This window comes from Elgaria multicarinata, chromosome 4 (assembly GCF_023053635.1).
Source record: "Elgaria multicarinata webbii isolate HBS135686 ecotype San Diego chromosome 4, rElgMul1.1.pri, whole genome shotgun sequence".
In the NCBI taxonomy this organism is placed as follows: Eukaryota; Metazoa; Chordata; class Lepidosauria; order Squamata; family Anguidae; genus Elgaria; species Elgaria multicarinata.
Window position 1 is genome coordinate 92,605,343 of NC_086174.1, and position 27,370 is coordinate 92,632,712.

A 27,370-nucleotide genomic window follows, 5' to 3' on the forward strand; every position below is an offset into this window, starting at 1 on the left:
GTCACCAAAATGACCCAAAATTGAGTTAAAAGCTGATCTAACACCTTAGCTTGCTCCACATGGGCTCCGCTTGGGAGGAGGAGGACTGCGTGCAGCGTGGCTAGTTGTGGGGGTGGCTACACGGGAAGGGGCGGAGGCACGGCTAGGGTTGGCACCCACTCACCGACCCCGCCAGGGGAGAGGTGGACGGCCTAGAGGGTCCCTTGGGTGGGAGGGGGAGGGACCGACCGCCCCGCCCCGCCCCCCCGGCAGGCGGGCTCAGGAAAGTCGTGTCGGGGGCGAGAACCGTGAGATGGGACTCTTTCTGTCCCCGCGCACTGCCCAGCGTCCCCCGCCATGGCTCGCAACTTCGACCTCCTCTTTGACTCCCTGGGACACTTCGGCAGGTAATTGAGCCCGGAGGAAGACACGGAGAGGACGGCAGGGCTGCCTGCGAAAAGTGGGGTGGGGGCTCCCTCCCTCCCTCAAGGAATAGTGGGGGAGGAAAGCCCGGGAGAAGCGGAGAGCCCGCTGCTCTCAGCCACTGGCAGTGTGAGGGTGAGCTACGTGGCGGTCGTGGGGTAGATAAGGTCCCTTCCAGCAAAACTCAACTTATTTACTCCTATATATTTTTATCCTGCGCACGCGGTTCCCGCTATCACCACATTATCCTCACAGCAACCCTGCGAGGAAGGTTCGCCCAAGAGAAAGGGATGCGGCGGCTGCCGGCACAAGTTCGCTCAGACAGCTGCATGGCTGAATGAGGACGGGAACCTGCGTCTCCCTTATCTTAGCCGGCCACGTTCACCATTATACCGCCTTGTCGTAGTGTCTAGGGAACATGAAAGCCTACGACGGGGGTGGGGGGCGTAGGCCAGAAAGCCCCCGTCGTCGGAAGCAGCGTACAGGGTGAGAAGCAAGGCCTGATGGACGGTCTTTATTCTTTTAAGGCTGCAATCTTATACATGTTTACCTGGGAATCATTAAATTCAGTAGGGCTTTCTTCTGAGTAGACACAACTAGGATTGCGTTGTAAAAAGAAGAGTCGGAGGCTCCCTTGGTAGAAATGCCTGAATCCCAGAATTACAGTAGTGGTTATTTTGCAATGTTTATTCCGTCATGATGTCTCTTTTCGTCATTACGTCGGGCCTGACACTGAACCTGAGCTTTGAGGGCAGAGCTCTGTAGAGTAAACCTTGGCCACTATTCAGCCCTGGTGATGGAATATGTTATTTGAATGGGGTTTAGGAGGTTCTTTAGCGATGAGTGTAAAACCCATACGAGAAATAGCTGGTATGAGGTGATAGCATTGGGGCTGGTGTGTGTGTAAGTAACGAAATGGCAATTTTGTATTCTTTAAATATGTCCTCAGTAGGGACTTAATTTTTAGTTGTAGTGTTAATTGCTAGTAAAAAATTTCTACAGGAAAAAAAATCTGGGCAGGATCTAAGTAGTTTATTTATTTAGTCTTTATTGTTTGGCCAGCTCAGTTGCTGTGAGTGAGCAATCAGGGGCTTGATAAAAGGATATTGATGTTAATAAATGAGCAATCCGTGTGTGTGTGTGTGTGTGTGTGTGTGTGTGTGTTTAAGGAGTAAGGTTAGAGAAGAGTGCGTTTAAAAGGGATTAGGTTATGAATGGACACTAAACATGATGGCTATATATTCCCTCCTGTATCATGTAATGTACACCAGTTGCTGTACATTATGTATCTATGTACTCCAGTTGCTGGGGAAGATGAACGGGAGGGTGCTCTTCCACTCATGTCCTGCTTTTGGGTTTCCCAAAGGCATCTGGTTGACCATGTGTGAAAAGAATGCTGGACTAGATATTCCTTCTAACATTCTTAAGAGAGGTTTACAGCCATTCTTTGTAGATACACTGTAAATAAAATTTCAATGTGATGATAAAGGGGCTATATCTGAAGTTTCATAATAAGATCTCAAGCTACTAAAATTTTTAAAATGTATATGTATGTGATGAAAGATTTTTTTAAAATAATTCCATAATTAACATTTTAGTTTGAGTTGTATAAATAAAATGTAGTTAGCCAGATAGATGAAATGAAATGTAGTTAGCCAGATAGATGAAGAGAAAAACTGATGGGCTTCCCCTGGCCATTTCAGTCTCTTGCTTGCCCTACATTGATCAGCAGCCTGAATATTGCTCCATAATCAGCCTTTCCCAAACTTGGGTCTGCAGATGTCGTTGGACTACACTCCCATAAACCTCAGTCAGCATGGCCTGTGATCAGGGATGATGGGAATTGTTGGTCAACAACACCTGCAGATCTAAGGTTGGGAAAGACTGCTCTATTGGGGCAGGGGAGTCGTGTTTGGTTTCTGAAGGCTGTGTGGTGTGGTCTCTGAGGGGCAAATCCTATCCGCTACACAAGTGGGAGGGAGCCCATGCTCCATCAGCTCACTTTCTCTATTGGTTGTCCTCACCTGTCACAATGTTGGACATCTAATTAGTAATAGAACTGTGTTTTCAACGTGAACATAATTTGTGTTTATTTCCCTTTAGCATCATTAGGATAGGGGATTAAAAGGATATGTTTTGCATCAACTGCTGGTTTGGCTCGTGCTTCTTTTCCTTACCTTGCTGCTGTTGTGACTGGGAATCGGTCAATATAATACATTTAAACAACCAACAATATATTTATATTTTCTCCAGTGATGAAATGTGTGCATTATTGATGAACTAGGATAGTATAAAGAAGCAAAAGCTTCACACACAGCAGTTAAAAAAAGTCACTAAGCAGATGTTTGGCCATTTATGTGTGCATCATTGCTATTTCATTGGGCCTTGTCTCAGGATTGCAGTGATGAATAACAACAGTTATTGAAATGAATGCTTGATGTACTAATTCAGGTACTAATGCTGAAATCTACAACCATTATAAGAGAGATGCTTGTATGATCTTGTAAGACACTAGGTGGGGACTGGCGGATGAAAAACTATTCTGCTTGTCCACTGTGTTCTTCCTCCTCCTCCCACTGTATCTTTGCTTCTGCTGCTGTCTTTCTCCCTTTCTCTGCCACAGTGGGCTATATCAAGAGGCCCCCTCCCTTCCCACAGCTGAAGTGACAATAGAACAGTATTTCATGATCACCAGTGCACTGGACTGGGTTTTAATGCTAAGTGGCATGATGGCAGCTACATATGTAGCTTTTGCCCTCCCTTCTGTTTAATACTATGATGCTATACATGTCAGCACTTACTCAGAACTAAGTCCCATTGAGTCCATGGGACATGTGGGCATAGGATTCAGCTTAAGACTAGAAGGAGAGAACACTATGCAGCATTAAATTAGTCATACATGAAGCCTAGATATGTGTAGGCCTGAGGAAAAAACTAGAAAAAAATAGGAATCAGATTTTAAAAACCCACACACAACACATTTCGTCCCCAGTGATTTGGGGAAAATTTCTGGGGGTGATGCTGCCCTCCCCATATTTCAATTCCCGTCCCTCCAAGCCTTTATATCTCTAATGGAGCCTGGAGGTAATTGTTAACTTCCTGCAGGTGAGCAGATAAGTGCTGCATGATTAGATTGCATCATTTGCTTGACTGCAAGCTTTTTAAAAAAAACATTTCCCCTATGCTGTTTTCCCATTGAAACAGCAATTTCATCCTATCCACCCCTGTGTTATTTTTCAACTGGAAAAAATGGTATGGGGTGTGTGTGTTCCACAATGATCTTGTTTGTACATATAGACAACCCACATGCAACGTGTACTCTGGGATGTCATTGTGAAAACCAGGCCACAGTATTCCAATTTTACTAATGCTGTTAGTTTTTAAAAAGAGGAGAATCTCAAATCAGAGATGTGGTTAATGTCACATCTAATTCTAACTTCCAAGTAACCATCTTTGTGGTTTATAATGCTTTTAGTCCTTTATATATTGTTCTTTTAGATTCAATGTGCAAGAGAACACTCCATGCTTGTGGGCTCATATAGTTGCTTATGATTCCATTGCTGGGCAACTGCGTGAATTATTAAATGTTTCTGTTAGGTGCACAAGTGAAATCTTGTCTTGGTATGCTAGCCAGTGTGCCGGTATTGTCATACAAGAACACCACAAAGCCTCAGGTAAATCCACAATTCATGCAATAGCTATTGATATGTCAACATGTTCTGTTTAGATTTTTTAGCAGTTCCAGCAAACCCTGAGGAATGGTTATAGACCTGTTTAAATAATACAATCTGAACATATGCACATATTCTTTTACTTGCTTGGGCAGAGCAATCCTAAATGTGTGTGTGTGTGGCTTGGAAGCAAAGTGATGGGGTGTGTTTGGATGACACTTTAGTCCACAGAGTGTGAATAGTCCACTCCATGGATGACTATTTGCGTGCTGCACTTGGGAGACACAGAAGTAGTGCTTCATGGAGTAGAGATTCACACTCAGTTGAGTTGTCATCTCTCCCCCGATATGCCCTCCCCACCAAATGCTGGTACTGGTTCCTGCTTACCATATCGGTGTGCTGCCATTTTGTGGGGAGAAGTGGGGTGGGGAGAAAGAGAGATGCAGTGCTTAGAGACATGCCGCAGCCATTGCTGGAGCGATGGTGGAGACAGGACCCCACCAAGGGACGGCATGTCCCCATCCTAGGAAACATGTGGAGAATTCCTGATCGTGCCACCCCATCAAGGGCTATTATGATTGGCGGCTGCCCAAGCACTTCCTGGGATGGGATTATTTCCTATACCAGTAGAGGCACGCTGGGCAAGAGCGGCAGGGGTTTCTGCCACTCTTGCTTCACGACTCTGTAAACATGGGAAATAATCCATGGAGGCCACCACACAACACAATGATCAACAGTTGTGCAGAGGAACAACTCTGCAAACTGTTGGTTATTTCTGGAAAATAACCAACCGTGGTGTAGTTTTTGCTGACAGATGACACGTTAGTCAATGGGAGACTATTTAAGAAACGGTTGCTTAAATAGTCCACCATTGACTAATGTGTTGTCTGAACTGCCCTATGGTTTGTCTGTCACTTCCAAAGCCCTACCGGACCATGCTGACCTGGATAGGAAGGGTGGGGGGAAGTTAGCTACACCAGCTCCAGGCTGGCCTAGTTGAGGGGCTCATTCCAGGACTCTTGGAAGAATGGTGGAAGGGCTTTGGATTCTGCAGATCTAAAGGAGCCCCTGCCCCTGAATGCCCCAGTTTGAGTCAGACTTCTGGCAGGAACGCTACTGGTGGTTCACATACACCTGCAGATCTTTAAGCAGGGTGGATGGAGTCCACCCATTAGTGGAGTACCTCTCTTCTGGCAGCAGATCTGGGGGTCAGGATTGCACAGTAAATTGCATTATTTTCTTGGAAATCAAGAATGTGTGTGTGTTCAGGGCACTCTTAAGTTTCACTGATATTTGTTAAGCCCAGCAACCAGTGGAGGGGGTAGGTAGAGGAAAGGACTGGGGTCTAGCTTCTGCCTTGATCAGTATTTTGTATTCAAAATGGAACAAACTTTTTATTCACTCAGTATTTTAACACTTAATTTTAACTTAAATTTAAATTATACTGTTTTAACTCTGTATTTTAATCTTATATCAACTTTGCTGTGTGGTTTTATCCTGGTTGCGCTTTTTATACTATATTTCGTAATTGTGTTTTTAACCTGTTGGGTGTTTTATTGTGGTTTTAATTTTTGTGAACCGCCCAGAGAGCTTCGGCTATTGGGCGGTATAAAAATGTAATAAATAAATAAATAAATAAATAAACAAACAAACAAACTTACAAATAGGAGCAAGGTGTGTAGTTATTCTGTGAACATATTTGCTGTTCTAAGAGTGATACTTTTTAATGTTATTTCTTTTTCAGCATCATTTCCCCCAGTTAAACAAATATTTGATCCAGCATCTTCAGGGTTTTCATATTTGTCAAACATAAGTGATACAAATACCTGGGTTAAGTCTCTGCACAGCATCTAGGCCTAACATAGACTATCTCACAGGGCTGTTGTGAGAATAAAATAGGACAATCCTCCAACCTGAGGTCAGCACAGTTAGCTGTGCTTTCTTACAGAAGACAGATGCTTATAAATAACAATGTTTCTGTATCTATTGCACATTTAAAGTAGTTTTATAAATCACTATGTTTTAATGACTTTTGCTATTTATATCTTCCATATGTGTTAAAAGATATCTGTCAAAGCTTCTCAGATTTCATGTTAGGTCTTTTAAAAAAACGTATAGAAATTCCAGAGGCTGCCAGTGTTGGTGAAAACTAAACAGTCACAATAAGGAGTCTTGCAGCACCTAAAGACTACTGGATTTATTGAGGCTACAATAATTCTATTAGTATTTATTAAGATAGGGTGACCATATGAAAAGGAGGACAGGGCTCCTGTATCTTTAACAGTTGTATTGAAAAGGGAATTTCAGCAGGTGTCATTTGTATATATGGAGAACATGGTGAAATTCCCTCTTCATCACACCAGTTAAAGCTGCAGGTGCCCTGCCCTCTTTTAAATCTGTTCACTTTAGTATAGCTCCTGCACCTTTAACTGTTGTGATGAAGAGGGAATTTCAACAGGTTCTCCATATATACAAATGACACCTGCTGAAGTTTCCTTTTCTATGCAACTGTTAATGATACGGGAGCCCTGTCCTCCTTTTCATATGGTCACCCTAATTAAGATTTATTTTTAAAAGTATGAAAAAGATCCAGAAACAGTTTCATAAATGCAACCAGTAGAATCTGAAAGTACATGAGAAGAGACAAGTTATGCTTATCTGCTATGCTGGCCTTCTTGCTATTAAGCTACTCTTGCCTTGAGTTCTGGAAATATGTGTTGTGATAAGGGTAGACATAGCAATGTTCCCAGTTGCATAGAAGTTTAAAGGAGCCCAGTGCCGATAGAGAAATAGGTTTGTGCTATAAGACTTATGTGTCATTACTCAGAGCTGCCACTAATGGGGCTTACTCCCAGGTAAATGTGCATAGGGTTGCAGTCTTAGTCTCTTCTCTATAAAACTTTCAGGCAACTATATCATATTGTAAAGACCTTCACTGTACTGCTAGAGTGGGATAGAATAAAGTTAGATTTCAGGAGCCAGGTAGCTACGGTCTCAACTATAGAACTGGCCACTTTTGGATCTGATGAAATGGACAGTGTCCATGAAAGTTTATGCAACTTCGTTAGTCTTTAAGGTGCCACAAGACTGATGTTTTTGCTGCAGCAGACTGGCGTGGATAACCTGCTGGAAATTGCTACAGTGACAGGGTGGGTGGGTTTGTGTACAGGAAAAGTCTCAATGGAAACTAATTTAAGCAGGATATGAGGGGCCAACTATGTGACACAAATGTTTTTACACACTGGTGGTGTGTAAAATCCACCCGTAGTGGTTTTTAAAGGAAAAGCAGCTTTTGGAGGTGGGAATTTGGAGAAGAGTATCAGTAGGAGTGAGTCTTTTCCATCACTCTTTCCCCAGTTGCTGCTGCTTTGCTCAAAATAACACACCCTTCTCACCCAAGTTGTTTTCCCCTCTCGGGGTTCCAGATGTGTTTGTGAAGTCATTGACCCCTGAGGTATGTACAGTGCCAACATAATTATTGTTGAAATTGCAGCTTGGCTTCAATTCAAAATGGATGCCTAAGGCTTCATTCATGGGAGCCAGTGAATCCTTATGAGATGGTCCATAATTTTAAGATACAGGTAGCAAAATTTGACAATTAGACCTTGCCTGACCTACATTGTCTCTGTTATGACATGTTGCCAGGATGTCTGATGTGCTTTCACTTCGGTTACATTTCATCTTATCTTGGCACATTTTCATGTTTAGTCTTTGTACAAACACCTACCCACCTGTACCCCTTTGGCAAAGCTAATTTCAATCAAGAACTCACATTGATCTTTTTTGATGTTTATGAGATGTTGTGTTTCTTTTCATTCACAGGCCTGGGGCCTAAGTAAATCCGATTCAGATTCCCAGTTTGCACCAGTATTTCTTGCACAGTTTGTTTATAATGCTTGTAAATCCACTCTTCCTCCGAGAAACTCTGGAGAGCATACAATTGGCCTTTCCTATTTAATGCTTAAAATCATCCTAAATTGTAGGTTAAGCTAAATGATATTGACTTGGCCAAGGCTAACCAGTGTAAGAGCCAATATGATGTGTAGCAGATGCAATTTTGGACTTGGATCAAGAAGATCTGGATTCAAATCATTATTCTGAGCCATGGGAGCTTACTGGGTAGGGTGACCCTATAAAAAGGAGGACAGGGCTTCTGTATCTTTAACAGCTGCATAGAGAAGGGAATTTCAGAAGGTGTCATTTGTATATAGAGAGAACCTGGTGAAATTCTCTCTTCATCACAATAGTTTAAAGCTGCAGGAGCTATAATAGAGTGACCAGATTTAAAAGAGGGCAGGGCACCTGCAATTTTAACTGTTGTGATGAAGTGGAAATTTCCCCAGGTTCCCCATATATACAAATGACACCTCCTGAAATTTCCTTTTCAATACAACTGTTAAAGATACAGGAGCCCTGTCCTCCGTTTCATATGGTCACCCTATTACTGGGTGACCTTGGGCAAATCTAGGGTGACCATATGAAAAGGAGGACAGAGCTCCTGTATCTTTAACAGTTGTATAAAAAAGGGAATTTCAGCAGGTGTCTGAAAAGGGAATTTCAGCACCTGGTGAAATTCCTTCTTCGTCACAACAATTAAAGCTGCAAGAGTCCTGTCCTCTTTTGTATCTGTTCAAGATGGCAGGGCTCCTGCAGCTTTAACTGTTGTGATGAAGAGGGAATTTCACCAGGTGCTGCATGTATACAAATGACACCTGAAATTACTTTTCTATACAACTGTTAAAGATACAGGGGTCCTGTCCCCCTTTTCATATCGTCATCTCTAGGCAAATCAATATCTTTCAACCTAATCTTTTTTAAATTTTATAAACAACTAGACATATGTTCCTATCCCACGATGAGGCTTTGCAGGGAATGAACTAATGGAAGATGGTACCAAGCTATTAAAGAGTCTTTCGGGGGCAGTAATAAATGTGTTCTTTGATGAAATAGCTGTAACTTGCTCTAATCCCGCAGGGTAGGCTACGCTATAAATAATATAGTGCTATAGTGTTATAGTGCTATAGTGTTAAACATATTAAACATATTAATAAGATAGAGCGGTCTTATCTGTTATAGTCACCCACAGAGGCTCTGCTCTACTAATCTACTCTACAATTACAAGTTGGCCAGAAGGTTTATTTTCATTTATCACGTGATTTGGCAGCATCAGGGTAGGGGTATCCCCTTTCCTGCTAGCAGCAGCTTCTGGCGTGGAATACGACTAAGGATTTTTGCAACATCGAAGGCCTGGGCGGGGCCTCTGTTTCAGCCACTTGGTGGTGTGGGCCTTGCTACAGGGTTTTGGAGTGTCACTGTTCTAGGAGGTTTTAGTAATAAAGGAATCCAGCAAGGAAAAGACTCTGAAGTTATTGCCTGGTAGTCTAGGGGCAAGTGGCAGGCTGAGCAGGTAAGCTCACCCGTATGGTCCCTATGCCTGAGGGATACTACATGATATCATGTCTCTGCAGAGGCCACCAGTGAGGTAGGAAGCAGCAGCCAGGCACCTCTCCACCGTGCCTGGGTCCAGCTCCAGCTGAGAGCCCCCTCCCTCCTGCTACCAACTGTCTCTGCAGAGGCCACCAGTGAGGGAGGAAGCAGCAGCCAGGCACCTCTCCACCGTGCCTGGGTCCAGCTCTAGCTGAGAGCCCCCTCCCTCCTGCTGTCATCTGTCTCTGCAGAGGCCACCAGTGAGGGAGGAAGCAGCAGCCAGGCACCTCTCCACCATGCCTGGGTCCAGCTCCAGCTGAGAGCCCCCTCCCTCCTTCTGTCAACTGTAACTGCTGAACTTTGCAACTAAGATTGTAGTGCCTGAATTTGCTTTCCTTTCCCCCCTCCTCCTCCTCCCTCCCAATCCCCTTTCCTTTTGTGTCATGTCTTTTAGATTGTAAGCCTGTGGGCAGGGACTGTCAAGAAATACTTTTGTAAGCCGCCGTGAGAGCCTTTTTTGGCTGAATGGCGGCATAAAAAATCCTTAAATAAATAAATAAATAAACAGGACGATACGTACATTACATGTTAATAATATGTAAATATGCTGGGTAGATATGTTGAGTTTGCCATGGGAGCCATAATGGCAACCTAAATGTAGACAAACTCTAAGATAAGATGACCGATAGTAACATACCATAAGCTCTTATTTAACATACAAGTGTTTTGTTTTTCATAAAAGTGGCTAAGAGAGAAATCCTATGGCTCCTAGACAGTGTCTGAGTAGGATTGTTCGGGCTCCTAGTTCTGAGGTCGGAGACAGCACTCCAACCTCAGATCCAGGAGTCCAAGTTCCCCTCCCCCTCACAGCTGGCATGGAGAGAACCATGCCAGCAACCTTGGAGAGGCAGGAAAGGGGGCGGATCTGTGGGTGGGGAAGGGAGGGGACTCGGAAGGCCAATTTATGAAGAATCCTCTAGCCTCCTTTCTTCTGCTCTGCAGCCCCAGCTAGATGGGCAAAAACGTCTGTGTAAAAAAATGCAGAGCGGGAGGAGCACAGAGGCAAAGATCGCCTCTGTGCTCCTCCCACTCTACATGGGTTGCCCGTCAGCCTCTGAGTTTGGACATTTTAAGCTCCTACTAACTGTTTAGCCTTGGGAAATATACTTCTAAAGGAAAATGGGGTTTATTCTTTGTTTAACAACATGTTAAACAGAGGTGATGTTTGCCCTGTCCTGGACGGGGTTGCACTCTCCCTAAAGGATCGGGTCTGTAGTTTGGGGGTGCTCTTGGATCCAGAACTGTCACTTGAGGCACAGGTAGGGTGACCATATGAAAAGGAGGACAGGGCTCCTGTATCTTTAACAGTAAAGTGGAAAAGGGAATTTCAGCAGGTGTCAATTGAAGAGGGTGAAATTCCCTCTTCATCACAGCAGTTAAAGCTACACTAGCTATAGCAGAGTGACCAGATTTAACAGAGGGCAGGGCACCTGCAGCTTTAACTGTGGTGATGAAGAGGAAATTTCCCCAGATTCCCCATATATACAAATGACACCTGCTGAAATTTCCTTTTCAATACAACTGTTAAAGATACAGGAGCCCTGTCCTCCTTTTCATATGGTCACCCTAGGCACAGGTGAACTCAGTGGCAAAGAGCACCTTTTATCAGCTTAGGTTGATATACCAACTACGCCCTTATCTAGACAGAGATAGCCTAGCTACAGTTATCCATGCTCTGATAACCTCTCGTTTGGATTACTGCAATGCGTTATACGTGGGGCTGCCTTTGAAAACGGTCCAGAAGCTTCAGCTGGTACAAAACAGGGCAGCCCGTTTACTAACAGGGACTGGCTGGCGAGATCACATTACGCCAGTCCTTTTACAACTTCATTGGCTGACAGTCCAGGTCTGGCCTGATTCAAAGTGCTGGTATTGACATTTAAAGCCCTAAATGGTTTGGGGCCAGGTTATTTGAAGAAACGCCTCCTCCCATATGTACCTGCCCGGACCTTAAGATCATCTACAGGGGCCCTTCTCCATGAGCCCCTGCCAAAGGAAGTGAGGCAGGTGGCTACTAGGAGGAGGGCTTTCTCCGCTGTGGCACCCCAGTTGTGGAATGAGCTCCCCAGAGAGGTCTGCCTGGCGCCTACACTGTACTCCTTTCGTCGCCAGCTGAAGACCTTTTTAATCTCTCAGTATTTTAACACTTAATTTTAACTTAAATTTAAATTTTACTGTTTTAACTCTGTATTTTAATTTTATATCAATTTTGCTGTGTGGTTTTTATCCTGGTTGTGCTTTTTATACTGTATTTTGTATTTGTGCTTTTAACCTGTTGGTTGTTTTATTATGGTTTTAATTTTTGTGAACCGCCCAGAGAGCTTCGGCTATTGGGCGGTATAAAAATGTAATAAATAAATTAATTAAATGGAGGTTGTTAATTTTTTCTTTTGTTTTAAACTAAGTAAACACTTTCTGTGACTTTCCTGTTTTCATGTGTTTTGAAGATTAGTTTTTTTCCAGTGATATAGGAACCAACATGCTTTAGCTCAAGGTTGTTGGGCTTCTTCCAGCCCAAGGCCCAAATTTCATTTCGGAGAAACTCTTGGAGGCTGGTGGTGTGTGGTGCCAAAGGCAAAAGAAGCAAGCCGAAAAATATCCACATATTTCAGCTTAAAGTTCCTTCTGCCAGTAACTAAGCCCTTAGGAAAGGCTTTTCAACTTTTTTGAATTTGGGGGGGGGGAGTGCACAAAAGAAAGGAACCCACCGAATGGTTGGTGACCAGGTGTGGGACCAGTGGAAGGAGGCATCGCCATCTACAGAACCCCAGAGGGCAGGATCTGGACCCTGGGCCTGAGTTCTGTACCCCTGCCTCAGCTGGATGGCAAATGCTGGAGCACTGTAGACACCTTCTGCAAATAATTGCTCGGACTAAGCACAATTGGTTCAGTGAATCAGCAGAAACAGGCAATTTACAGATTTTTAAGAGCACCTTTAGTGGTGACTGAAGTTGTCCTTCCATGACATCCAGTAACACACAAAGCAGCATCTATTAGGAAGGGTTTGGACTCTGCAGCCTGGCAAACTTGCCACGTAACTGAGTCTCTTTTCAGACTGTTTTGTAATTCAAACAAAGACACATACAGATATTTATACATGAATTACCTTTGGCTTTTTGAAAGGAGTATTTTTCATCAAAGTTTTTATTATTTTGGGGGGGTAAAGAAAGCAGCACTTATTGATGAGCCTCCTTTAAAGAAACCCCCTCCTCCACTGAAAATATCCCTCAAAAATGTGTGCTGTCCAACAGTAAGCTTTCTGTCTGCATATAAGCAGTTTCCTAGTAAAGCTGCTTGGAAGGACAGAAAAAGTATCAAAATAATTTTAGTCACCATAATTCCAGTGGGATGGTCTGAGGTTTCCTGAGTAAAGGGGGAAATGAAATACTTTGCTATGGAATATTTGTGTTTCTTTTTGTCTGACCCTACATCATTTAGCCTGCTTTTTTTTTTTAAGCAATTATCTTATTGGGGTCATTCCATATTAATTCTTTTAAAATTGTGGCGGTAGGTTTTTTACCATTATCAAATTAATTTTGAAATTTGCTCCTTTGTTTTGGAAGATCTGGACGGCATGTATCCTAAAGGTAAGTTAACTCAAAGAACATCATGGCAAGAAATTCTCCGCCATCCCCATTGCCCCTCAAAAACCCCTCTGGAGGGTTGGGGAATTCCTCTACCAGTATGGGAAGATGCTGAGAAGAAGGGAGAATTGCCCAAAATTGAGTGGACCTCTGCACTGCTTTGTGCCCTGTACCTCATTGTTCAGGAGGATTCCTCAATGCTCCAGAGAATTTTGGGGGGCAGGAGGGCAGGTAGCTACAAAGAGGAGGAGAACATATGGAACCTTCATTCCATCACGTACCTTAAATTAAATGATCTTAGGATCCAAACCATTATTATAAAGCTAATGCTTTTTTTTTTTCAGACGTGCATGCCTAATCTTTTGTTGGCCTCTGCTCTAACAACAGACAACAGGTGGCTTAGTGGAATCTATCCCATTTGTGTTAAAAAGAATGCATCTGCAACTAAGTTTGTGCAAGCCCCTGTGTTCTCAGTAACTTTATAGGCATGGCGTGTTAATTGCAAGTGTGCCTACCTGTTGCTTTTTAAAGATCAATCATTCACAAATCATAACAGATAGATTGGAGTGTAACTTACCAGACTGAGTAAGCTTTTTTCTTTTTTTTTAAAGAGGAATGTTTCCACTCAAATGTTGCTATGTTTATCATCACAATAGTTCACACATGGTTTGCTGCAATAAGGACTATTATTTATTATAATTTAGAAACCTATTTTTATTCTAAAATATAGACTAGATTTGGTTTTTTCTTTCTTTCTTTGACATCTTGTGCCAGCATCTATAGTTATGCTTTGGGGTACATGATGCAAGGCTGGGGAAAACATCATTTGAGAGATAATGGCTAGGTTTGCACATAATAAGCCACCATGGGTGAATTTCTTAGTGGGGCTTGTTGTGGTAGTGGTAGCCTCCATTTGAATATTTGAGCCATGGCAGGAGCATGCAGCAGTTTCCCGTTACGCCCTGCAATGGTAGATTATTGGGGTGGTTGATAAGCCAGCCAGAACCTATGGTCTCTTTTAGGGTTGTGGGTGTTTGTCAACTATTAGCGCTGGATTCACACATAACAACAAGCTATAATGCACTCAGATATACAAAACAGTGGTGGCTGCTGCAATGAGAAACCCCATGGGGAAATTCACACATGGTGGTTTCTTGTTACATGCGAACCAGGTCAATGCAAACTGTTACATCTGAACCGGGTTCAGCGTTTAATGATAACATTGACTGGTTTCGGATGACACAATAACCAATAGTAGGCTAAATAGTCAATGTTGGTTATTGTGTTGTCTGTTTGGGCCTTTTCACACTACAGTTCGTTATTCAGCTGAAATAACCAATGCAAAATACAATGCTGTGTATCTGAACAACCGTTGGTTATCATGTTGTGTGTTGGGCACCATTGACTATTTTGTCGCACACAGTTATTTTCAGTGACTACAGAGTCCCATGGCTAGAGCAACCAAGTGGTGGCTGCTGCTCTAGTGTTGTTAGCAGAACTTGCAATGGCTGATGGGATACCAGTAGGAGGACTGAGGGGGGTGGAGAGTGCAGGGGATGTGTCAGTCAAAGACACAGTTGACTAATAATCAACTTGATGCTGGTCTTAATCCACACCACAGTTAATTATAATGTCATGTGGGGAATTCCCCCTCAATAATCAACCGTGGAGTTGACTATTAACCTACCATTGACTATTATGTTGTCCGAATGGAGCCTTTGTTGCTTCACTCTTTTTCTGAGCAACATCCCTTAAGCACCAACCCTGTTTTTAAAATTATTTTTTTAAAATTAAATTTATAGCTTGCCTGCCTAAATGAAGTATATAGTTATAAGTCCTGAGCAGGACATGTACTAGGTAAAATCATGTTTTGTTTTGTTTTTAAAATCCTAAATTTTTAAGCGGGGAATTAAATTAAGCACTCTCTCCTACTGCAGTCAATGGGACATATAGGTATGTCTTCATTTTTATTTTAGTAATTGGGGAAATTACAATAATATAGCAGAGAGCTCTTTCAGAAATTGTACTAAGAAGAATATGTGGTGTTACACCCCACAAGTCAGTTCCCAAATGTATGTCTGCAGTTTCTAAGTCTGTGCGTTTTAGAATGTTGGCCTGAGTGGGCGGAGTTAGAATGTCTTGGGAGGGGGAGGAGTGATATATAAGGGAATGACTGAGGGGATTGTGAGGGACTTGTTAGGTACTCTTAGAGTCTTTAGTGCTCTCTGTGTTTAGGGTACTTAGGTTCTGGGAAATTTGAGAGTCAGTATAGAGAGTGGTATCTTTGGAGTGTGGTGTGCACGTAGTTGATGTATATTAATCAATACTGATAATAAAGAAAGTTCAAGATTGTGTGAGAAAAAGGAAAGCATGTATGTGAGTGAGTGAAAGGATTGTATGACAGGTTTCAAAAAGGTTTTTAAATGGTTTATTTGAAACAAAGCTTGTGTACTTTTGAAAATAAATTTTGATTGTTTTGTTTTTAAACTACCACAAAAATCCCACGTGTCTGTTTGGCATTTATCATCTAAAGTTTACTTATTTAACACCCACTCTGACAACCATTCACCTCAGCACATATAACTCACAGTGTTTTATTTTATATATTAAAATCCTTCTCCATTTAAACCCCTTTCTCCACATAGTTTGGAGGAAGGTGGTTTTTATCCCTTGCCTCAGGCATATCAAGCGGTGGTGCTTGGCTTGAGCAGGGAGTAGCCTCGGCCGGGTCTGTTGTTCAGAGCCTGTGTTGTGGCAGAATACTTTTTCATTTCTGATGATGTCACTTGCAAATGTTAGTATAAGCGATTATAAAATCAAAATGTGCAAACTGGATTGCCTAAAATCAATGGTAGTCTTGCTATTTACTTAAATTAGATGTAGATTTTACCCTTTTACTGCATCTTGCACAACACTTTAGCTACTCTCTGGAAAGTTTAGACATTGATACTGAATATTTTTTGCCTTAAAGCACACCAGAATCACATGCATATTGTTTACTTTAATAAGCCTGTCTGTTTGTTTTTCCTTTAGTGGCTGTCTTGAACAAGGTTATGTTTTTTTGCATTCCGTTGGGTTTAAAAACCTTTTGGGGTTGTGCAAAGGGAAATCTAGAGCAAAAACATAATGCTAACTCCCCCCCCCATACAATTACTGCCTCTCCTGTAGACATGTATAGAACCCTCTCTAGAGGAGAATCTAAGAGCGCAATCCTATGCATGTTTAGACAGAAAAGAAGTCCTATAATTCCCAATACTGGGAGTTGTAGGACTTTTTTTTTTCTTCTAAACATGCATAGGATTATACCCTAAATGGCTTATTTTGGAAATTTTATTTTCTTATTCTGCCAGTTCTATAAATATTAGAGTTATTATGGACAACATTTTATATTGGAGTTGTAGGCCAGGGCCATAAGTTGCTTACCCCTGATTTGGAGGCAAATCAGTATCTGTTAGCCTTAATTCTATCTGTAAAAGGTGAATAATAGTGACTTACACAGGTTTGTTGTGAGTACCAACGAGGTAAAGGTTATATTGCTCCCCTTGTGCGTTAAAACTTTGATTAAGCACCCAAACATTGAGATAAGTTCCTTTGAAATAAATAGGATGTTCTCTGAAGTAAGTATGCAAATACATGTAGTGGGTCAAGGTGTATAACTTGAATGGTAAATTAATGATAATGTGTTGTCTGTCTTCTTTTTTCAGATATCAGGCATGGGTTTATTTTGCATCTGTGTTTCAAGCTACGTCTTGTGGTATCCATTACTTGGCCTCTGTCTTCTTGGCTGTTACACCAAAGTTTGTATGCAGTGTCCCTGGAAATGTGAGTAGTATTTTGACTTATAATTCCTCTAGTTCAAGAATAGAGGATATCTGGACAAGCTGGACATCAACACAAAGCTACATTTTGGTCCAGCTGGAAAATGGGGATATTTGGGAACTTAACCAGTGCAGCAGATCCAAGCGAGAAGACACTTTGGAATTTACTTACGAATACAGCGGCAACAAAACTGATTTCCCGTGTACTGATGGATTCATCTATGACCAGACCAAATGGCAGAGCACCATTGTTACAGAATGGGATTTGGTCTGTCAGCGGGAATGGCTGGCCAAGCTAACACAGCCAACATTTATGCTTGGAGTCCTTTTTGGAGCTGTGATCTTTGGAGATATTGCTGACAGGTACAGTACTGAATTTGCTTAAAGTAGCTTGGAATCCCGCCTCACCGAAAAAAATGACTTGGTAATTTGGGATAATATTATGCATGCTGCTCACAGTTCCTTGGTTCAATGAATAAATGAACTTGTTCGTCTGGTTCACACATCTGAGTTGTTGAATGCTTTGTTGTTGTGATGTGCTAATGTTCACCACAAATAACCCAGAAAGAGAGCCCATGACTTGTTGGGTGGTGAAATCTGGGTTTTTTAAACCATAGGATATTGTTATGTGTGAACCCATAACCGTCGTTTGTTCATAGCTTTTTTTGCCAGGCTACAGAGGCAACAGGCAAGTGGTTAAAAAACAACCACCACCCAGCCATCTGTTTGCCAGTACTACAGCACTGCAAAGGCAAGTGAAGAAGGAGGAAACAAACAACCCAGGGGTTGAGAAAACAAACTACAGTTGTTCGATTGTCTACCCAACAAAACCTGGGAAGGGCAACAAACCATGGGTTAAATAAACCATAGATTAGCATTATGTGCAAACCAGATTGTTGTCACCTGGCTCCTAATCGTAGATTTCCTGTATCAGGCATCTTCTTCCATATGGACCCAGCTTGTCTACATCTTTCAGTGAGCCTTTGCTCTCAGGTCCTTTGCTATTCATCTGTCTGCAACTCATACTTGGGCTTGTTTTGAAACTTGATGCCAGGTGGTGCAGCATATACCTGGTGTCTCATTTAAACCAGGCCCATGATAGCCATTAATTGTGCAATGTTAGCATGCCAACAAAGTGGCTACCTGGGTTTTTGGGTCCCTGGTGACCTAGCACAGACAGTGCAGGCAAAGCAGTCTGTGTGTGGAGCAACCCCAATACTGCATGTCAAAGTTATTTTTGCCAGCTCCATGCCACATTTTCATTGGCCCTCAGCTTTAGGCCTACTGAACACATGTGCCTCCACCCAGCTCTCGGCAGGACTTCTTCTCTTCTGGCCCTTCCTTGCCTACCAGAGCAGCAAGGCTGGGGCTTAGTAAAATGGTAGTCCTCTGACAGTATTGTGTATTACAGTCCACTATCATGCAATACAGAATGAGGTTAGCATCTTGTTATCTGTAAGTCAGAAATTAATTATGTTTTCTTTTCCGTTCGGCTTCATGGTCTTAACTTCTTTTCTGTTGATAAAGCACAGCCTGTTCTGCTTATTAACAGTTTTACATGGGTTTTGTCCCCAAGGTAAAAAATATATAATGGGTCTCAACTCTGTGTCCCTGAGAATGTATTCATATAAATATGTTTTTGAATTAGACTAACCAATAGCTATTTTTTTAAAATTAAATTTATAGCTTGCCTGCCTAAATGAAGTATATAGTTATAAGTCCTGAGCAGGACATGTACTAGGTAAAATCATGTTTTGTTTTGTTTTTAAAATCCTAAATTTTTAAGCGGGGAATTAAATTAAGCACTCTCTCCTACTGCAGTCAATGGGACATATAGGTATGGAATCATAGAATAGTAGCGTTAGAAGGGCCTATAAGGCCATTGAATCCAACCCCCTGCTCAATGCTGGATTGTGGCCTATTTATTTATGAACTGTCTTACTGCACAATCCTATACTGTGTTTACTTGGATGTAAGCCCCACTGTGTTTCCACTACTCTCAGGTAAATGGGAGAACAACAGTGCATTCATACACTGCTGGTGGGCTTCCCCAAAGCATCTGGTTGACCACTACAGGACACAGGATGCTGTACTTGGCAAGGGTTTTGCTTTGTTCTTGCAGGACTGCTCTTACATTCTTAAAGGCACAATCCTTTGCGTTTTAGATGGAAACAAGTCTGACAACTCCCAGCATTTCCCAGCCAGCCTTACAGTTCAATGTTACACATGTCTACTCAGAAGTAAGCCCCACTGAGTTCTGAAATTAAAAATAATAATGTAAAACTCATTGTGAGTCTATGAAATGATGACAATCCCTTTGTGTAAAAAGAGATTAATACAAATCTGTTCTATCTCACTTTTTTGGCTGTTTCCATTCTGTCCTGGAATTATAGAAATATCAGCATAAAATCTAAGACTCTTGCGGTAAAGTGTAACTGTAAATATAGCATTGGTGGCCCTTGCTTGTTTATCTTCAGGTAATGCACCCCCGCAAATTAGAAATGTTTTTCTCAGACAGTGCTTGTAATATTTATTATTATGGTTGATTTTGCATTGCATTCCACAGGATGGGGAGACGATACGTCATGTGGCTCACAAGCACTGGCCAGTTTATATTTGGCATTGCAGTGGCGTTTACATTTGACTACAGTAGTTTTGTTATAGTCCGTTTCCTCCTCGCAATGGTAAGAAGCAACTTTACTGTATTTTTCAAGGAAAATATTTTCCTTTAAAGCTCCTTTATTATTAATTTTCTAAAAGTGCTCTATAGCTGTAATCTCAAAACCAGTGAATCCAGAGCATGTGGATTTAAATTAAATTAGTTTCAATGGGATTTCAGTGACTCTAAAATTATTTGAAACCAAACTGCTCTATTTTAAAGCCATCATCCAGGAACTTCCCAATATTCTGGGAATATTGCCCACTACTGTTTTTATCAACCAGTCTTAAACAGATACAAGCACAATTCAGCCAAAGTTAATTGCTTTGAAATCCCATTCATTCAAGGTGGAAGAGTTTTAATCAATGGGATTTACATATTAAATATTTTCTTAATTTATATATTCTTGTATACCACATGTTGGCAAGGATTCAGGCAGTGAATTAGGGCTGCTTATTTTTATTGTTTGTTTATTTTTTTAATTGTCCTATTTTTCTTTATACAACAACTTTGTGAGGTGAACTAGATTTAGAGAGAGTGATTTGCCCCGAGGCCACATTGTGAGTTTCATAGCTGACAAAAGATCTGAATCCAGATCTCTCTGGTCCAAGTCTATGTACTTTGTCCCACTGACACTCATTGGCTGGATTGTGTCCTATATTTGTATCATGTGCTATTGCTTTATTTGTTCTGGATCACCACTTTCCTCTTTATCACAGATCATGTGGACTTCTTGAAATTCTGAGCCTCTGCAAGTCTTAAACAACTGACCATCTATTTTTACGTTTGTTGTGGAGGGAGACTCAACTGAAGCCATTTTCTGTTTTTCTGTTTTTCCTCCCCTCTCAGGTGTCAAGTGGCTATCTGGTTGTAGTGTTTGTTTATGTGACTGAATTTATTGGCGTAAAGGCTCGCACGTGGGCATCCATGCACGTCCATGCATTTTTTGCAGTGGGAATTATGGTTGTGGCCCTGGTAGGCTACTTGGCCCAGACTTGGTGGGTCTACCAGATATGCCTTTCCATAACAACTCTTCCTTTTGTCTTGTGCTGCTGGATGCTCCCAGAGACGCCCTTCTGGCTGCTCACGGAGGGAAGAAATGAAGAAGCACAAAAAGTAATTAATGTAATGGCAAGATGGAATAAAGTAAGCACTCCTTGTAAAATTTCTGAACTGTGTTCAGTCCAAGATGATCTTGTCAGTAGCAGAACGGGTGATAATGACAATTCTCCCATGAAGAAGCACACCATCTTAGATCTGTTTCATAACTGGCACATTGCAAGAAGGACGATTACAGTCTGGCTGGTTTGGTTCACTGGGAGTTTAGGATATTATGTATTCTCCCTCAGTTCCGTGAACCTTGGAGGCAATGAATATTTAAATCTGTTTCTCATAGGTAAATATTGTTTGATGTAACTTATTGTAATTGCAACAGAAATACAACCATATCATTTTTAATTATTTTTTGGAAATATCTGCTGATAACACCAGGTACTCCCAAACTCAGGCCCTTTTTCATACATGCATATTACAGTGTGGTATCCATTTCAAAGTTAGTGTTTCACAAAAATCGTGTGGGGAGGGGTGAAGAGGGACTTGGAAACAAAAGGAAGGCCAACGCTGGTACTCCAAAAAAAGAAAATGTATTGTGCTCTACATGTTTTGGAGATGAGAGCTATATGCTTTAAAAACAGCATATACAAGAACCTCAGATAAAAAAAATATTGCTTGTCTTAGAATCAAGAAATTGAATGGCTATATACAATTCCTGAAGAAGGAGACATCTCCGATACATGTAGAGCACAATGATTTTTCTATTTTTGAGCACTGGAGTTTGCCTCCCCTTTGTTTCCTTCACACAAATAGTTTGCCAGGTAATGCTGGCTCTATGTGTTACATTGGAAGTAGCACTGTGCCCATGAATGGGGGTGGGCTGGCCATCTCGGGGATATTCAGGCCCTCTCCAAAATGTTCAGCTTTCCTTAAGTATCTAGCCTCTTTACCTGTGGTGATATAAGGAGAAATTTATGGGTAGTATTCTTCCGAATTACTCACTAAGATTAAATAAGTTTGTTGTTTATTTGTTGTTTCAACCATCATGGTCATATCAACTTTACAGATGCAAAACTCTACAATGCAAAGAGGTAAAATACAAAAAGATACTAGAAAGGTTTTCATTAGAAGGTGCCCACAAATATGTAAAAGTTCATTTTAATACAAAGAATTAAAATAAAAGACACTAAGAATTTACATTAAAAGGTCCATAAATGTATAAAAGTTAATATTACTGATATGTTAAAACTTCATGTTAAATTTCATCATTACGGTTCACCATATTGACCTCTATCAATCTTCTCAACTTTTGGGCAGGCAAGTTATATATTTGCTCTCTGATGCTGACAAATTTGTGCCAGACAGAGTTGCAAGATTCTCAGTGGCTGCCCAAAAGTTGAGAAGAAGATTCATAGAGGTCAGTATGGTGAACTGTAATGATGAAATTTAACATGAAATTTTAACATATCAGTAGTATTAACTTCTATACATTTACGGACCTTTTAATGTAAATTCTTAGTGTCTTTTATTTTAATTCTTTGTATTAAAATGAAATTTTACATATTTGCAGGCACCTTCTAATGAAAACCTTTTTAGTATCTTCTGTATTTTACTTCTTTGCATTTTGTGTGCTTACCTGTATTGCATCTATAAAGTTGATATGACCATGATGGTTGAAACAACAAATAAAAATTCAACAAATAACTTTGTATGTATTAGGCTATCTGTAGGCCCCTCACCACAAAACATTTTGTAACAGGCCTGGTTTCAAGCAGCTGCTATTTGCATGTGTTGATTGGCCCTCATTTAAGGCTGGTTTACACAATTGTGTTTTAGAAATCATTCCCAAACAAATCAGACCTGCTTGTCTCTCCTACTGCACGCATAACCTAGTGTATGTGATGAGGGTATGCATGTGTACACAATTCCCCACATCCTTCTCTTCCTCCTCTGTTTGCTTCGCCTAGGAATGATGCAGTGCTGTAACTGTCCCTGTGCCACAGCATTTGAAGCTGCAGATAGGAGTGGGCTCTTCTTTCCACAAAAATGACATTATCAGCTAGTATTTTAAGGGTTTGCTTAAGAAGATCTAAGATTATATTGAGTTTTGCTGCAATATATGGTCAGCTGATGTAGCTGTGAAAATCAGTTTGTAATTAATGCAACAGTTAAAGGTTTTTAAAAACAGGATTTGCCAACCCCACTGGAGGTGAGCTGCTAATCTGTAGAGGCATGATTCAGCCAAAATGAAACACATTTAAGTCTTCCTGTCTTCAGTGGGAATGCTTAGTAAGTGCTTAAATCCCTTCCATTGGAATCAGTAGGACTTCATACTTCATTTTGGATTGTGGCTGCTATTCTGATGTATCAAGGTCAAGATGTTAGTCATAAAAGCAGAATTAATTGGAATCCTAAAAGTGTCCCCCCTCACTGTCCCAATGAATAAGCTGAAGTGGTCTCTAGCCTAGGAAAGCTTATGTCACAATAAATGTTTTAGTCTTTAAAATGCTACAGAACAGAGTCCTCAAAAAAACTTACTGTGCAGGGTGCTTTAAAAAACCAACCAACAATGGTACTGCAAGGCCCATTTTGGGGAAAACGTCTAACAATTGAGAAAGTTTGTTAATAACAGCTTGTGTTTTATGGAGATCCCTTCTTCAAAATGGTGAATGTATTTCACATTCATTACCTTTAATAATCTGTACAACTCTGTAAGAAAGGCCCAAGTCGTCTTATTGCCATATTGTAGATGAGCATAGGTTTTGCCCTAAGGCCACAGGGAATTTACGGCTGGCCAGGGAATGTCTTGTGCAAATATATGCACTTAACTACTATGCCTTGTCAGATCCTTTTAGTTAAACACAGCCATTTTTATAGAGAGTAAATCAATGCAGCTGTGTCTTTATATATTTTAAGGCATTTTATGTGGATTTTCTAATGGCAGGTGCTGTGGAGCTTCCTGCATATGTCATCGCTTGCATAGGATTGGACAAACTGGGACGAAGGAACACATTGATCCCATTCCTCATATCGAGTGCAGTGATGTGTGCTGTAGTAATGGTGATACCTCAGGTGGGTGATTCACGGATATTATAGAGATGTATTGGGCATCCAGGAGCAAGGGGATCTAGTCATAACATCAGTGATGCTGTCTGTCAGGAGCAATTCAGTTATAAAAAGTACACCAATGTAGCTGGCCTCAGCATGGCCAAAATGCCTTTAGGAATGCTGAAGTTATCCCCAGTTCCACCCTGTTCTGTTTCCTCTTGGCCAATGTTGTGCCGTGTGAGGCCACATTTACTGATAGTGATTCTTGTCAACGTTGCAGCAATTCTCCTGGTTTGGCTGATAGAGTTGCTGTTGTAAAATAATTGTAAACTGTGTTAGCTGATAACATGGTATAAAGAACTGGGCCATGGAGACTTGTAGCTATTAGTGGCAATATTCCATTTATGAAACCAGTAAGTTGCTAATCTAACATTTCTTTCCAATGTGAAACCATGTACATATTTGATGGATCCCAGAATGGATCCAGGAAATTACAGGCTAGTTAGCTTAACGTCTTTTCTGGATAAATTTGGTGAAAAACATTATTAAACATGAATTTAACAAGCATATAAAAGGGCAAGTCTTGCTGAAGGAGAATCATCATGGCTTCTACAAAGGTAAATACAATGCTGAAACAACGACTTAATAAAAGAAACCTGACCGTTTTTTACTATGAACTATTAAATATGCAATAAGAGTGTTCCTTAAAGTTTTGAAAATAACCAGGCTTATAATTTGAATTCTTGCACATAAATAGAAAACTGACCATAGATGAGTTCCTTCTCCCTGTGCTTTATAAATGTTGTTTCCTTTTAACAGGATTTCAGCGTTCTAATTATCATAGCAAATATGGCTGGAAAGTTTACAATAGGCGTTGCATTTGGACTTATTTACCTGTATACTGCAGAGCTATATCCAACAGTTGTACGGTAAGGTGAACATATTTTTTCCTACAGTTAGAATTGTGTTCCATACCTCTGCTGTCACAAACCGTTTTCTGCTACAGCTGTATTCAGTTGAAATGGACGGTCTGTTTACTCTTCAGGTCCCTTGCTGTTGGAAGTGGGAGCATGATGTGCCGAGTAGGAAGTGTGGTGGCTCCTTTCTGTGTCTATCTGTCAAGTGTTTGGATCTTCATGCCTCAGGTAAGGGCCTTGACTAATTGCACTATCAAATTGGATCATGCTGATAATGTATTGGATAGCTAGGTGTAGGAACCGTTATCTCTTGAGCTGGCCTAGCCCTGCCTTGAGGCCTATGTGTTTGTTTGTGTGTGTGTGACTGTAATTGTGGATGTGTGTTTAAATGCATGACTTAAATTGGTTCAATCAATGAAGGTTCTACTATTCATGATTTAGATGTTTAGTGCTAGTTGGGGTGTAGTGCATTTTTGAGTGCTCTGAACTGAGAGAATTCAGTGTCCTAAGAGTATTGGTTTTCCTTTAAAAACCAAAAGATGTGTCCAGTCCTTTTTCCAAGACAGATGTGAGAGTATGCATGCAGCATTTGCCAGAATCTCAGAGGCTTAAAGTTCCCTTCCCAACATCCACCCCCCTTGCAAACACTTTTACATCATTTCTCAAAGAGATATGAAAAAATCACCAAAGAGGATGGGGGAGCACTACTGCTAAAAGTGAAAGGTTTATGAAAAACGCAACTGCCTGATCAGCTCAGTACTAATAATTAAGCTGCTCTGTGCCGTTGTAACAACAGTAATTAAAACATCTTGCTTCACTTTTCATTGCAATTTTAACATCGCTTACTTGCATAAATTTTTGTTTTCTTCTAGTTGATGGTTGGAATCATGGCTTTTGTGAGCGGATTGTTAACACTGACACTGCCAGAAACTCTGGGAAAACCACTGACAAATACATGGGCAGAAGCTGCAGAACTAGATGATCGTGTCAAGAAAGACAGTGGTTCAGAAAAAACTCTACCAGTACAGAGAGGCGCAATACTGGATAAAATTGAGATGCTGAATCAAGAGGCAAATGGCATAGATGGATAAGATTGCCCTTTTGTTTTAACTACCATGTATCGAGTTCCTTTATTTGCAGTATCCGGTGGTCTGGGTAATACATATGACTTGTAATATGTACACCTCTTCCCTTCTCAACAAGGGAGACATAAAACCAAAAACCTCATAGAATATATTTTTGGAGTTGCTCTAAAGCATCTTTTTAATAGCTGGAGCGAGTCATGTTAATTTTAAAACTATGTTTTCTGAGATTCATTTTAAAAAAAACTTCATAAAATTTGTCTTCCACATCTCCTGTTGCCTTCTCTGTCACCTCATTTTAAAATCCCGTCAATAATTTATGTTGTCATCAAGAAGCACGGGAAACCATGAACTGGTATCTTCTCATTCTCAGGGGTTTAGATAGTACAGGACAATACTCATATTATTGCAGTGATTTATTACTAAATGGAAGATGCATTTTCTAAGCTTTTGTCTCATTACTTAAAAAAAAAAAGTAGCACCTAGGCTGCAGGTTCTGATGAAGGCAGTCTAAATTTGTACAATGTGCAGATAGCTTATATACTCCTTGAATGTCAACGGGATTAGGTGTGACTGAAACAAAATATTGTTGGCTGACTGTATGGTTAGTAATATCTGTCTAGCACTGATAAAAACCAGACTCTTAAAAATCACACTCCAGAAAATCTTTTTTCCTTTATTTCCATATGCAATACCTAGGGAGTTTATTGAATGAGGCATTTAATAAGCATAATAAACATTTCAATAAAAACATTTGACTCTTGACATAAACATGAACAACTGCTCTACAAGTTTGGGAGAAAGGTGTATGAGAATGCTTAAAACTCAATGGATGCTTAAAATCCTTATAATTGAGGCCCTTTCTAAACCTAAGGATTATCCCAGAAAAATGGAGGGATTGTCCCTGCCTGCTCCCGGGATCCCCTGTGTGTCATTTGAATGCACAGTGATGATCCCGGGACAATCCAAGGATAAATGGCTGGTGTAGACATGCCCTGAGAATGATCCAGGATATTCTGTTTCTAAGCTCATACAAGCGGCATTACCTTTAATATGCCTTAGGAATAAAATATTGCACTGCTGTGTGCTTGAAGATCAGAAAAACCAATGACCAAAAACCATAAGAGGATTTTACATAAGAATTGCATTTGCTACAGACAAAATCTATGAGGGCAAATAACAGTTTTGGGGATGATTTTCAGTGGGGGGAAATGGCACAGGAAAATCTGTCCCTCTCCTTGTAGTCTGGATTGGGTCTCCTAATAAAGAAATGTGGCAGGTCCTAAGCACGTTATTGAAACAGCTTGGTAACGTAACATGGAGCTTGAAACTGAGGAGTCTCGCTACTACACCCAGTTAAAACGAACAAGACTCTTAGTGTGTGCCTAAAGTTAAGGATGTGCTTGAGCACTTTGCAGATCAGAGGCCTGAGTCACCAGACCACAAGGTCTTTAGCCCCATGGCTGACATTGCATAGCTGTCAAATGTTTTCTTTATATATACATATCCATTTATTCATAGGAGTAGAGATCCAACGTTGTCATTCCGCAAACGCAAATAGACCTAGCAGAGCTCTGCTGAATATTTCCGTTGTGCAAGTGGCTGCCCAATGCACTTGTACAATGGGATGCACAAGCATGATGCACAAT

General features: G+C 41.0%; 1 protein-coding gene across 1 annotated transcript; it reads left to right on the plus strand.

Moving 5' to 3' along the window:
* Positions 1-249: 249 nt before the first annotated feature.
* Positions 250-26,472, plus strand: SLC22A16 (solute carrier family 22 member 16). Its single transcript, XM_063124783.1, has 8 exons — positions 250-386; positions 16,849-17,325; positions 19,529-19,646; positions 20,471-21,017; positions 23,619-23,746; positions 24,542-24,651; positions 24,768-24,867; positions 25,512-26,472. The coding sequence occupies exons 1-8, from the start codon at positions 337-339 to the stop codon at positions 25,728-25,730; spliced, it is 1,749 nt and encodes a 582-aa protein (XP_062980853.1). The 5' UTR covers positions 250-336; the 3' UTR covers positions 25,731-26,472.
* Positions 26,473-27,370: the final 898 nt, after the last annotated feature.